Raw genomic sequence first — 14,185 nt, forward strand, 5'->3', positions numbered from 1 at the left:
CTCTCAAAGCATTACCTGTGAATGTGAAAACTGAAATGATAACTGAGCGATAGAAAGATCAAGTCTAAACAGATATATTATTTGATAGTTAGGCATTTTTTGTCTCGTACTCTTTTTTTTTCAGTGCAACAACATTGTAAAATTAAGGCTCTGTTTAATCTGTGCATTGTAACAATTCCTGAAAAGTCTACTAACATTTTCCACAATTCATTTTATTTTATCAGAAAAAAGGTTTCATAGTTTCTGCAAAAATCTAACAAAAGTCTGCTCTGAGAAAATTGGGGCTACACAATCACCCTTCAGTAAACTGAGATGAGATACCCCAAAGGACTGTGATTTCAGAAGCAGCAGCTTGTAGTCAGCTTGCTTCTTTTGGAATGCTCTCTTAACCATGAACAAACAGTGTTCGAGTGACAGCTTGGCAACGCTTGAATGCTAAACATTTTTCATCACACAGTGTTTTGATTTGAGCTATAAACAGTTTTCAAAGGCTCCTGTATGTTGTTGTGGAATCAACAGTCTTCTTTCTCACAGTGACTGTCACATGACAGAATATGACCACAGCATGATCACCACAGCATGGTCATCAAAAATGTTCTGTGGTCAAGTGTGTACTTTTCACATTGTCTGACTTGATGGCTTTGATTTTAACAAAAATCACTTGTTCTTTCTTCATATCACAGTGCCAACAGTATGCCTAAACAAGTGGAGGTGAGGATGCACGAGAGTCACCTGGAGCCCATTGAGGCCAGGCCCCAGTCGAAATGTGCCCTAATCTGCTCCAAAATGTTCAAGAACCTTCTTCTCACTCTCACTGTCCTTGGTAAGCCCCCTCACGCTGTTTTTTCTTTCTTTCAATTACTTATTATTATTATTATTATGTTTTGGTTTTGGTTTTTTTATCTCGAGAGCCTAATAAAAAGTAAGGAGGGCTAAACACAGATACTAACTACCACTGAGTTCAGTCTTATGCTAGCTCAATTATATGTGCGGAGGAGATGCCATCTGTGCTCAGACAGAAAGATGACTGAGTGTTCTGAACTTTCCCAATTCTGTGCCACCTGTTGCTATCAAAAGCTGTGCTGTACTGGACATAAAAACAGCCTCTGGTGATGCATGAAAAGTGCTGTCATCTTACCACATGCTGATTAGGGTCCAAAGAAAAAACGTTTTTAATAAAGGAAGAGATGTAAGGTCTTAAATTAGATTTGTTTAAACTGTAGTTCTTTCTGATGGTTTGTTTTTATGTCGGCTCTCCCAGTCATACAGTCTATAATTACAGGACTCTTTAAACTGTAAATTAAAAAATATGTGTACATTTGACTTATTCAGTTACTGCATTGCACTTGTATGGATGTGGGCTTGTGTGAGCATGCGTACTGTGTACATCCAATGGCACCCGGCTGGACGCTCACAAAGCAAGTGAGCCAGCATGATCATTGATCATCTGTCACTTGGCAGATGAAACCTTGAAAGGGAACTTGCAATTGCTCCAAAGGGAAAGCACAGGAAATCAAGTGCCATCCAAAACCATCGGGTGTGCAGAATCCACTGGATGCTGTTAGACTGGGGGATAGATTAAAGCGCTGAAGACAACTTAGGTTTAAAAAAAAAACAAACAAAAAAAAAACGCTGGAGGCCTTGTGATCAGTTTGTGTTATGAAACAATATATTGGGCTGTGTTATCTTTGGCAGCGGAAGTGCAGCCCCAGGAGGATGTTGGAGTTTTGTCTTGCCTAAGACAGACAGACACAGAGGCCAACCACCAGGCCTGGTAGGCAGGGGAGTGGGGGGTGGGAGCATACAGAGGTCAGCTTTACTTAATGGCAGGAACAGTGTGTGGCAGGAAAAGAGCTGTTGGTTAGAAGAGACATTGTGGCTTTAAGGGTCAACAACGATTTTGTTTGAGAATAGAGGATCTTTCAAATGTCACAATATTCAGGCTATTAAAGAATGGAGATCAGAGGAAAGGTAAGGTTGCACACGCAAAAAAGATAATGTGAAAATAATCCAAGTATCTCAGTGAGACAAAATTTGTGCCTGAGATTAGAGTGAAACATATCTTTTTATCCATCATTTATTGAAGCTTTTGAAAAAATAAAAATTTTAAAAGAGTTTGCTGAGATGACAGATGCTTCACCAGTGAGTCGGACATGCTGCTCCTCCTCTCTGCTTCAAAGGAATCTGATTTTAATCCTCCACGAGCTTTGCTCACTGTCAGCAGGTTTGCATTTTATCTTCACAACCCATTGCCCTCCCTAAGTGTCCAGCAGATCCCTTCTCACCAAACAACTGAAATTATAAGGCTGGAAGCTAAGATGTTACTAAGATGTTAATACGATGTCTTTGACAACAAATCATTTGAGAATTATTTATTTCATAGTTTGAATTGATACTATTTTCAAGTAGCAAATGATTAAAATCATAGCATTTTGTTATAGTTTATTTGCATGTAATATCTGACTTACTTAAAGTTGGCTTGGCTTGGCCACTTTGTTTCTGTATTTCACGTTGTTTCTCTCACACAATTTCATATTTTGGGATTTTACACCTTTTTATTTTTCTTGTTGCACTTCAGGTGTGATCTTGGGGGCTGTATCAGGGATGCTGCTTCGTGTTGCTTCCCCAATCCACCCAGACATTGTCATGGTGATTGCTTTTCCTGGAGACATCCTAATGAGGATGCTGAAGATGTTGATCCTGCCACTCATTATCTCCAGTTTAATCACAGGTGCAGTGTAATTTATCACACTCAAATATATTAGGAATTTTAAGTTCTTGATTTACACCTTTTGCTGCTCTAATACACTAAAATAGACTTGGTGAAAAAGTCATAATGCAATAAGAAAATACCCTTATATAATCTACTAATTGTCTTTGCATAGCACAGCCTTCATGTCTTGCAGCATTGAGTCAACATTTCCATTGGATACGTCCTAGCAATTAACAGGCAAACATGATCTTGCTTGCTTTGGGTGCAGGTCTAGCCGGTCTTGATGCCAAATCTAGCGGTCGCCTGGGCACCAGAGCTATGGTCTACTACATGACAACCACAATTATTGCTGCTATCCTGGGAGTTATCCTGGTGTTAGTCATCCACCCTGGCAACCCCAAACTGAAGGAGAATCTTGGCGAGGGCGAGAAAAATGATGATGTGTCTAGTCTGGATGCCTTCTTTGATCTGATCAGGAACCTTTTCCCAGAGAATCTTGTGCAGGCTTGTTTCCAACAGGTAACAGATTAAAAGGATTTATTCACAGTTTGAAAATCTTTGTGAGATATCTGAACACATGAATGCCATCCCATCACTTGTTAGGGAATATTACATAAAGTCATAGAAAATAAACTTGTGTATTGGGACATGTGTAGGCTTACATTCATAAAGTGTTCGGAAGAGGCTACCAACAGAGAACTACAGGGGTTGATGCCTGATAAACCAAAACAATTGCACACACAATACAAATTTTATTTATATAATGCCAAATCAAAACAACAGTTGCCCCAATGCTATTATATTGTAAAGTAAATAGCTTTCAATAATAGAAAGGAAACATAGAAAATTCAAGCAACCCCTCCTCGAGCAAGTGCTTTGGGGACAGTGGGAAGAAAAAACTACCCTTTAACAGGAAGAAGCAGAATCAGGCTCAGGGAGAGGCAGCCATCTGTTGGAAGAGAGCCAGAGATTAATAACTAATTAATTACTAATGGTTAAATGCAGAGTGGTGTATAAACATATAATGAGTGAAAAAGGTTATTGAAGAAGAAACACATCATGGGAATCCCCCAGCAGCCTAGAGCTAGAGGATTCAGGGTCTCCTGATCCAGCCCTAAAAATATACTTTATCAAAATGAGAAGTTTTAAGCCTTATCTTAAAAGAAGAAAAGTGTCTATCTGCTAAATCCAAATTTAGAGCTGATTCCACAGAAGAGGGGCCTGAAAGGTGAAGACTATAACTCTCATTCTACTTTCAAATACTAAAGGAACAACTAGTAGGCTCGCGGTCTAGAGCAAAGTGCTCTAATGTGATGTTATTGTACTATAAGGTCATTAAGATAAGATTATCCAAGACCTTGTACATTATAAGAAAGATATTAAATCTGATTCTAGATTTAACAGAGAGCCAATGAAGAGAAGTCAGTGTAGAAGATATATCTTGCTATATATATATATATATATATGTTGCTATATATCTTCCTAGTCCCTGTCAATACTCTTGTTGCAGCATTTTGAATCAACTAAAGGCTTTTTTAGGACATTCGAATAATAACGAACAAATCCAGCCTAGAAGTAATAAATGAATGAACAGTTTTTCAACATCACTTTGAGACATGTTTCTAATTTTAGAGATATGCTTCAAGTGGGAAAAAAAAGTCCTACATAATTGTTTAATATATGCATTGAATATCCTGGTAAAAAACAATTCCAAGAATTGGTGGTCAAGGTAATGCTATCCAGAGTGAGAATTTGCTTACTCTGGATAGCACTATGTCTTTAAGACATACCTGCAGTTTAACTAACTGGTGTGTGTTATGGTGTATGTTCATGGACAGATAAAGTTTAGTATCATCTGTATAGTAGTGAAAATGTTTGCCAATGCCTTCTGATGATACTGCCTAAGGGAAGCATGTATAATGTTAACAGAATTGGTCCTAGCATGGAACCCTGTGGAACTCCATAGTTAACCTTAGTGTGTGAAGAGGACTCTCCATTTACACGAGCAAACTGGAGTCTTTTAGAGAGATCTGATTCAGAACCACTGCAGTGCATTACCTTTAATACCACAAAAGAATTCTTAAAGAAAAATATTTTAAATGTCATTAGCTCATTAATATTTATGCTTAATGCTTAATTTCTTTCAGATTCAGACAGTCACAAAGAAGGTGGAGGTGGTTATTGAGGAGGATGTCAATGCCACCACTATGGAGGGCCTAGTGGCTAACATTACAAAGGAGCCTCAGTACATCATCAAAAAGTCACTGCAGTTCAAAAGTGGCATGAATGTTTTGGGTATGTAAAACTCACTGCAACTGAAAACACAGTAATATAGCTGCAGTATGTGGCCTAGTAACATTAAGCAATATTACGAATGGTGCTAAGCGCTAACATCAGCATGCTAAAATGAAGACAATGATGAAGCTAAGATGCAAATGCTAAGCTGGTAGCAGGTAACAGAACATGTATACATGTTGAGAACATTCATCATCTTAGCCAGCTTAGCCATCACCATCACAGCATTTGCTAACTAGCGCAATACACAGAAATACAGATCGCTGCCTGATGGAAATGTTCTGAATGTTTTGCAGTTGAGACATTTCCATCGAAACCACAATGCAAAGAGAACAAGTCGGGGAATAATCAAAGTCATTTAGATTAATTCCCTCGGCCCCATATTGATTTAATATCATGGAAAATAGATGTTCAGGTATTTCAGATATTCCAGTCATACTCTAGAGTCATGCCTGGGAATCGGTTTTGAATGTTGCAAATATCTGGACAGGCCTATTGGTTTTTAAATGGAAACCCTATCATCTTATAAGAATTCCCTGATGCTGGACACATCTCACCCTTCAGCACTGGTGGCATTCAAAATGTGACACATTTATGATTTTTTGTCACAGGTCTGATTGGTTTCTTTATTGCATTTGGCATCTGCATGGGCAAGATGGGAGAGAAGGCCAGGCTCATGATTGAATTCTTCAATATCCTCAATGAGATTGTGATGAAACTTGTCATCATGATCATGTGGTTAGTGTCACTCAAGATTCCCATTGACTCATTTTAAAACTCATTTAAGTCATTTGAATCAGAAATGACTTAATTTAATGTGTTTGTTGTTCATTCCAAGTTATTTGTCAAGTAACTGTAATGCTTTAAAAGATAAAGGCTTGCTTGTACGTAATAGGAAGATTTTATGAGGGTTAACTAATTTAATATGTTGCTAAATGATTAAACATATACTTTTTCTTCTCATCAGGTACTCTCCTTTTGGTATTGCCTGTTTGATTTGTGGCAAGATCATTTCCATTAAGGATCTGGAGGTCGTGGCTAGGCAGCTGGGCATGTACATGGTGACAGTGATCATTGGCCTCATTATCCACGGAGCAATTTTCCTCCCCAGCATTTACTTCGTTATCACCAGGAAAAACCCCTTCACCTTCTTCCTGGGCATCTTCCAGGCCTGGATTACTGCTCTGGGGACAGCCTCCAGGTTAGCATCAGAATGGAAAAGGAATTGCTGTCTTAATATTTGTGCAAATTATTATACATTTATAATCCAACTTGTTTTGCTTTTCCCTTCCAGTGCTGGTACACTACCTGTCACCTTCCGTTGTCTGGAAGAGAATTTGGGTATTGACAAAAGAGTCACTCGTTTTGTGCTCCCAGTCGGTGCCACCATCAACATGGATGGAACTGCTCTGTATGAGGCTGTGGCTGCCATTTTCATTGCCCAGATGAACGGTGTCAACCTTGACCCTGGTCAAATTATCACTGTCAGGTCAGAAAAAAACATGGCTTTGCACTTAATATTTAACATCCCATCCTAGCTTACATATATATAAGAATGGGTTTTAGAAATGGAGTCCTACAGAATGGCTGCATATGTGTGCAGTTCTTCCATTGAAGCTATTCTTAGTCACCAAAGTAAGACTTGCAGTTCCCACTGTTTAAATTGTTTAAACTGAGATAAATGCAGCTCCCACAGTTAGATCATTACAATAAAGACAAACTCAGCAGAAGTGTTGTGGCATTTAGTGGTGAGCTGAAAAGAAATTTAGAGTACAGCAAATTAAGCACCCAGAGGAAGCAGCCATATGCCCCAGTCCCTTGTCTCATGCTAAGGAGGAAGCTAAGCAAGAATTACCAGTCACTCGCTGTTTTCATCGCAACAATCTTTCCAAAATACTCTTATAATCCAGTGATCTGCACATAGATGACATTGACTCTGACATTTTTATTGGATATAAATCCATGGACCTTCAAATTAAATATCCAATCTCTCTTTCATCTCTGTGAGCCTCTGTTCATAAAGATGAAGAACCTACTCGGGTGCGCCTCAGCCTAAGCACAGCAGAAACTGAGTGCCTCCTTTTAACTGTGAGATGCAGAGGATGTAATGTTCATTGGTGTTTGGGGAAGTGCATCAGGGTGTGAAGAATGAGGTTAGGCAAGTGGTTTTGGAGAATGTTATTGAGTGCCGCTTTCCCATATCTTCACCCAGTCTGACAGCCACCTTGGCCAGTGTCGGGGCCGCCAGTATTCCCAGTGCTGGCCTGGTGACTATGTTGCTGATCCTAACTGCTGTAGGCCTGCCAACCCAAGATATCAGTCTCCTGGTTGCTGTCGACTGGCTGCTGTGAGTTTGATAAAAGAAAAAATTATATTGTGGTTACACTGTACAAGGTAATTTTGCCTTTGCTTTTGTATTAGGGTTTTTCAAACCCTTTACTAGCATGCAAAGCCATCTTTCATGCTGATTTGTGTCTCATCAGTGATCGATTCAGGACCTCAGTGAACGTGGTGGGTGACTCCTACGGTGCAGGCATCGTGTACCACATGTCGAAGGCAGAGCTGGATGAGCTGGATGCACACACGGCAAAGTCGGACGACATTGAAATGATGACAAAGACCCAGTCTTATTACGATGACATGAAGAACCACCACGAAAATAATTCCAACCAGTGCGTCTTAACCGCTACCGATACCACAACTGCTAGCGCCACTGCTAACAATTCTGTTGTAGTAGATGAATGCAAGGTACATTTAATGCTTACAAACATAGAGACCTGTATATAACCCTCTCTCGTGTTGCATGCTCACCCTGCACCTTGCTTGAATCTGTTTGAGTTTTAAGCATTGCGTCTTTGTTTACATCATTGTAAATACACCCGCTGTTATTTTATTTCAGAAGTGAAGCAATGGAACAATAGTTGGATGTATGCATGTGTTCATTTCTCTGGAATAGCAGCTTTGCTGTTGAAAAACAACAACAAAAAATTATAGTTTATGTCAAAATATTATTCAGCATCGGTACATATGAATAAAGGATCAAATTTCTCTCCCTCAACAGCTAGCCTAATCTGATTACTGGAGCCAATTGGGGGTCGGCTCCAGTTCAAAAGGCAGAGCAGGATAATCCTCATTATGACACAGAGGAATTATTTACCAGCCACCTTTATCAAAACTTCAGAATACATGTATTAATAAACACTTTAAAGAAATGTCTTTTGACATAATTTTAAATATTGCTTATGTTCAAATTATTGTCCAGTATGGCGTGTTTTGCTTTTTCTTAGAATACAGCAGATTTTAACTGTTAAATGGGAACATTTCCAAAGGTTTCCCATTTTCTGTAGGATTTTAAGATACAGAAATGAAGTGCTAGAGCTAATTAGCAGTTCATATGTTCCCTACACACCAACTACGAAACTGTCAGTGAGTCATTCCCTACAAGGGTTTTTTTTTTTTTTTTCTTTTGCATTTTGACACCATCTATTTCTGTCCAGTGTGAGAAATATTCTGTGAAATCTAGAGGGGAGAAATCCAATATCTGAATGTATTCCAGTCTTTTAGAATATTATATGTAAGTTCATAATGCTTGTTCTCTGACACACACAGACGGGCGGCAAAGGCCTACTGATGAGCCTATTCATTTATTAAAGGATGAAGGGCGTTACCTAGCAACGCTGGTAATCTGTCGCACAAGCAATCTGCCCATGGCAAAAAGTTATATCCTCCTTTCTCAGACTTGCTTTATTAATGGACACTTACATATGAATGTTAAACAAAACCTTGCTGCTTCCAGTACCTTCCACACCACTTTTCCCTGTTTTCTGTTCTGCTTTGCCTCACATACATTTCTAACCCATTTCAAGTCCAATGAAACGTCGTAGATGCTTGCAGAATAGCTAAAACGTAACTATGCATTCATTTGGTAGTGTTCTTTCCTTTTTTGTGTTATTTGTATATTCTGAATTTAAAATGTATTCATTTGTCTTTTTTTTACTGCCTCTTAAGTTGGTTTTCATCATAAATTTGTGGTCTATTCCCAGGTCATTAAAAGAAACTGTCTAACTCATGTTAGGACTACCACGAGCATGCATGGACATCAGTGGTTTTCCTGCAGTTCCAGTGTTCCTTATTGCAAAATAGCAATTCTGTCTTTGTAGGTTTCAAGTGCTAAAGAGGGCTGTAGTCAACCAAAGAAAATCTCCATTAACTGAAATTGGTTCTACCCTAAAACCTATTCATTGGTCTTGGGGAGAATAATCTTTCTAAATCAGCTCCACTGTACTGAGTGCATTTTGCCTTATTAGCCAAAATTATTTATAGATAAACAAAAATGTTATTAAACAAAACATTGTTTAAATTATTCCAAACTCTTCATTTTGTACTAAAATAAAAACAACAGATTTGCAGTCAACCAGCATATACCAGTGTGCATCCACACAAACCATATTAACTGGTGATCCCAGGACAAAAATGCAAACAAGCAACATGCTCTGACCAATAGGTTTGACACCTCTCCGATTGTAATATAATTCTACTGTATTGATGAAAGTGAAAGATTCATATTTGCTTTGGTCTTGGTGAATATGGTCTGGCTTTGTTGGTCTTACTGCAACTGGCAGATGTTGGTCCCAAACCTTTTGCTTTAATGCACATACCAGTTACAATTTCTAACATGCACATACTTCTAGTCTCAAGCATTTAACATGAAAGATGTGTGAAAAATTTAGCCTTAATAAAAATGAATCCACACTGCCGACCTTTTTGACAGGTATTACAGAGCTAATGCTGAGCAAATGTTAAAAAGCTACTCTTTTCAAAGTCTCTATCCAAAGTGATCCTAACTGTAAGTTTTTGCTCCAACCATTAAAAATGAGGGAATAGTATTGGAACGACATTCTCCTTATGAAAGTAACATCAATTAGAAAACTAGTAATTATTTGGTCAGTTAACTAGTTGTTCTGGAGACTACAGCCCTACAAAGCACTATAGCTAAAAGTAGTCAAATTTAAATAAGAATGTTGTATACAACATTTTAGTTTATAGACATCATATAACAATGCAGTAGTTGATCTGATGCATTATAAGCTTTAAGAATGTGGTGTTATTCTAAGGTCTTTTGACCAGAATTTTCTTTTTTTCTTGGATCCACTGTTTAGATCTTCTGCTAACTTCTTACAGGTAACCTCAGCCACTAATGGCTCTGCTGCGGAGTGCACGCTTGTTGAGGTGGAACCATGGAAACATGAATAATGGCAGCACAGAGATCCCCTGCTTCTGGGCTCCACAAGCTTTCCTGTCTGGTGATATACAAGAATGAATGAAAAATCACATGAACAGAACTACTAATTGTTCTTTTTTATGTAGCTTACATTTCTTTTCTTTTTAAAAAAAATTTAGTCCCTATAAAATTTTAACTGTCTATCTGACTGATATATATGATACTAATTCACTTAATTGTGAAATGATAACATAGGCATACCTCACATGTTAGAGCGCAGTTACGTCCTGTATAGCAGACACTTGCACAACATACTTCAAGACTTGGAGGGTGAAGGAAGGGAGGAAAACAATGGTTAGATAAGCTATTCTTAGCAATACATCCTGGTCCCTTATTTGTATGAGGAGCGAAGAAGCGGAGATGCACTGAGTGTCTTACAAGTTTCTTAAAGGTGACACGTTATTATAGTGTCAAAGACAAGTGGGAGTTGGAACATTATTCACGACAGCAATGCAATTTGTAATGAAATCCCCTTCTTTCCATCCCTGTCAGTACTATCACAATGTGTGCACACGGCCACTGCTTTTTGTTTTCATCCCAGCCTCTCATCTAAGAACAAAAGTGTCTCTAAAGTGCTTCTTACTGCAATTATAGTTACCCAATATTACTCAGTATCCCTGTGGACCAGAAAACTGATAAAGGGTTCAGTGAGAACAATAGTGAACAGGAAAAACATGCTGAGCCTCAAAGCACCCAATGGTTTTATTTTATTTTATTTTGTCTACTGTGTAGAAAGAGGATCTTTTTCTTTGTGTCACGCATTCAGTGATATTTAAAGCTAATTTGTGTGTGTGATAGAGAGAGAGAGTGCTAAGGTCAAAACATGACCAAGTCAATTAAAGGGACCAAACAGGCAGAAAATCAATCAGCTCACAGAGGCCTTTGAACTGTCACCATGACATCCATTTTCTTAAACTATCCATTTATAGCACAACAAGAGATAAAACCTCAAAATCTAAAGCGTTGCCCTAAAATTACAATGTATAGAGTATCGGTTTTCACCAAAAATAGTAATTCTTTAATACCAATGAAAAAGACATTTCAATAGTTTAAAACTAAATGTAAATCTAAATGGCATACCTACATAAAATATTGAATAAAATATATTGAAAATATATATTTTTTAAAGCACAAATCGGGCCAGAATGTGAGTGCAGACAATAATCTTTCCAACTTAAAAAAGAAACTACTTTAAAATAAGTGAGATCAAAAGATACTCAGGCTTGTCATGTTTACTCTTACAAGGAAACATATTTTAATCCTAAAATGTTTACTTGTTTGTAAGACCAGTGTTTCCTTGAGAATGGCCTCTTAAGAGCACAACTTTAAAAGCTTTGTCTATGAAAAATGACAGCAAAAGTCTTTGTCGAAAGAAAGTTATTCTATAATATATGAAAATACAGTGAGCACACGTTTATTATTTCAAACTACATTCCAGTGGCTGAGTGAGCCTGTGAACCAGTGTACTAGAAAGCACAGTTATTACTAAACACTGGCATAGCACAAAAGGTGAACAGCTAGAAACGTTTATAAAAAGAAATTGAGAAGGAAGAGCGGCTCGGCTGTCAGATGGATTCTTGGCTTACACGAACAGAGACAGATCCTCTCTGGGAACACCTGCCAGCTTCTTGTTTTAGCCAGATCTAAAAAGGTAAACAATATATTTTTGCCACCAGAGCTCAAGACTGTTTCTACAAACCCTAAATGCTGCAGCTGTTTATCCATAAAGTGGGAAGGTAGTTGATGAAACCAGAATATGAGAACGGACACGCACAGTTATATGCCAGGATGTTCCAGTTATCAGGTAATACACATATAATCATCTCATAGAACTAAATGATTAAAAACACTATATGGCAAATACACAAACAAAGCAGGAATGCTGTCTGTTATCGTTTTCTGGGTGCATGTGTGAGGGAGGTGAAGCTGATGTCAATGTGAATTTGATTTCTTTGCACTGTATTCTTCTCTCCTCTCTTGTTTCTTTTCATCCGTGCTGAATGACCTTGCCTTGAAGGTGTTCGATTCAAACAAATGCCAATTAAAGTAACAGTAGGAAACTTAACACAACATCTAGTGCAGCGCTCTGTCATTTGTCTACTTTTATACATCACGATGAGCGTGCAGCGTTCTGCTCAACATAGTGCATAGACTGATGTATATATGCACCATCTTCACACTTTTCTCCAAATGCACACGTAACAAAAATGCAAAAATAAGTAAACAAACAAACACACGGAAGGTCAGTACATTTGTAATTGTTATGAGTGAGTACAGCACTGACACTCTAACCTCTTATGATCTTCACAACACACACAAACACACACATACACATACATATCTTTATATACATATACAGTGAGTAGCCGACAGTGTCACCGATGGGGATTGTGTGTTGGACCAATATTATGTTCAAACTCACGGTTTTAGAAGCATGAATTAAAATAATATGATAATTATTTTTTGCACCACTATCTTAAAAGCATGATGTTTTGAAGTGCCTCCTTGCACTTTGTGTACATATTGTAGGTAACAGATGTTTTTTGTTTGTTTGGGGTTTTTTTTCCAGGGGATGTGGGGGTATCAAAATGGTACGTAGAAATATAGTTTCATTGCTGTGACATTTATAAATGTAATCCTCTAGAGAGAAAAAAATCATCCATGTCACGAGTAAAATTAGATTAGACAAAATGTATAGAGAGGAAAATATGTCATAAATTGCTTGTTCTTTTTTATTCTCTAATACCTGTTAACTAGCTGTTTTAATTAACTGTCACATTCCAGCATATAAATATCTTTTTTTAATCTAATGTAAGTGTTTTGAATGTTTCCTCCATGAAGATATAAGCAGTGTGAATTCATTTTCATTGTACATACATAAATATATAATTGTTCTGTTCAGTGACAATGCAGAATTCTCTGGAAATTATAGTAATCCTGCAAAAAAAAAAAAAAAAAAAAATTCTATTTGTATGAAGAAGAGAAAGAAAAAGACGGAGAAAGAGTGAGATGAGATAAAAATAGGCATGAGGAAGTTTCTGGTTTGATGAGGGGGTCAACACGAGTTATTTGGGTGGGAAATTATTATTATAAAGGTTAGTGATAAGACACAAAAACAGGGGAAAAGGTCATATTTGCTCTGTGTGTAGGACAGTGATGAATCAAACATAGCCTAAGAGTTGATATAAGAGAAAGCTCAAACTTCAATTGTATTCAAATGCCTGTTACAGGATACAGCAACATTCCTCAGGTGACTCATCTAAACACATTTTGTCTTTACAAAGGAAAAAAACTGGTTTAGTCTCAGACATGTTTGTTTACCTGGTGCATTTGAAGACATGGACATCTATATCATTTAGATTCCATGTTAGCATTTCCATAAATCACATCTTCACACATTTGAACTCTGTCATGTCATCAGTCTAGGATGTTTTTAGGAATACTACTTAGTAAGCTGCCTTCACTTGACTTGCCTTTTTACTTTCTGCACAGAAATGATATGCACGCACAAACACCTGGAATCGCTTACCTAAATGGTACTGACTACATGGAAAATAATTGGCACAGCAAAGAGCCAGTATATCTTGAAGCCTGTGCTTTTCTCCTGAAATGTTTTTTTGAAGAAACTCATACACTGAGCTGATAACCTGTTACACTCCTGCCTACAATGTGCTTTGAAGAATTTACTTTTCTAGGCCTTCCCTCTTTGTAAAGCTGTTGTTATCTTGATGTAAAGGCAGAGGTTATGTGTGGGTGAAATTCACTGTTGAGAAAAAAAAAAGAATTCTTTTCTCAGTTTATGGTATACATAAAAATCTGTTTCTACATATCAATAAGTGTTGTACCTTTGGTGTACATATACAAATATAACTAATAAATGTTGATTGATAACTAAA

General features: G+C 37.6%; 1 protein-coding gene across 3 annotated transcripts in view; it reads left to right on the forward strand.

The window, feature by feature from the left end:
• Positions 1 to 14,185, forward strand: part of LOC146704335 (excitatory amino acid transporter 2-like) — a 29,913-nt gene extending 15,728 nt beyond the window's left edge. For 2 of the 3 annotated variants that reach the window (XM_085461418.1, XM_085461417.1), the window contains exons 2-11: positions 684 to 823; positions 2,579 to 2,731; positions 2,982 to 3,232; positions 4,861 to 5,008; positions 5,620 to 5,746; positions 5,976 to 6,209; positions 6,303 to 6,497; positions 7,221 to 7,355; positions 7,492 to 7,756; positions 10,190 to 14,185. In XM_085461418.1, coding sequence (XP_085317544.1) covers positions 694 to 823; positions 2,579 to 2,731; positions 2,982 to 3,232; positions 4,861 to 5,008; positions 5,620 to 5,746; positions 5,976 to 6,209; positions 6,303 to 6,497; positions 7,221 to 7,355; positions 7,492 to 7,756; positions 10,190 to 10,261 — 1,710 coding nt within the window. In that variant the 5' untranslated portion in view covers positions 684 to 693 and the 3' untranslated portion in view covers positions 10,262 to 14,185. Of the gene's footprint in view, positions 1 to 683; positions 824 to 2,578; positions 2,732 to 2,981; positions 3,233 to 4,860; positions 5,009 to 5,619; positions 5,747 to 5,975; positions 6,498 to 7,220; positions 7,356 to 7,491; positions 7,757 to 10,189 lie in introns of all 3 variants that reach the window. The other variant, XM_085461419.1, reaches the window with a different exon arrangement.

Source organism: Copadichromis virginalis, linkage group LG7 (genome assembly GCF_057382275.1).
Source record: "Copadichromis virginalis isolate Kocher_CV1m ecotype Utaka linkage group LG7, C_Virginalis_male_GT1.1, whole genome shotgun sequence".
NCBI lineage: Eukaryota > Metazoa > Chordata > Actinopteri > Cichliformes > Cichlidae > Copadichromis > Copadichromis virginalis.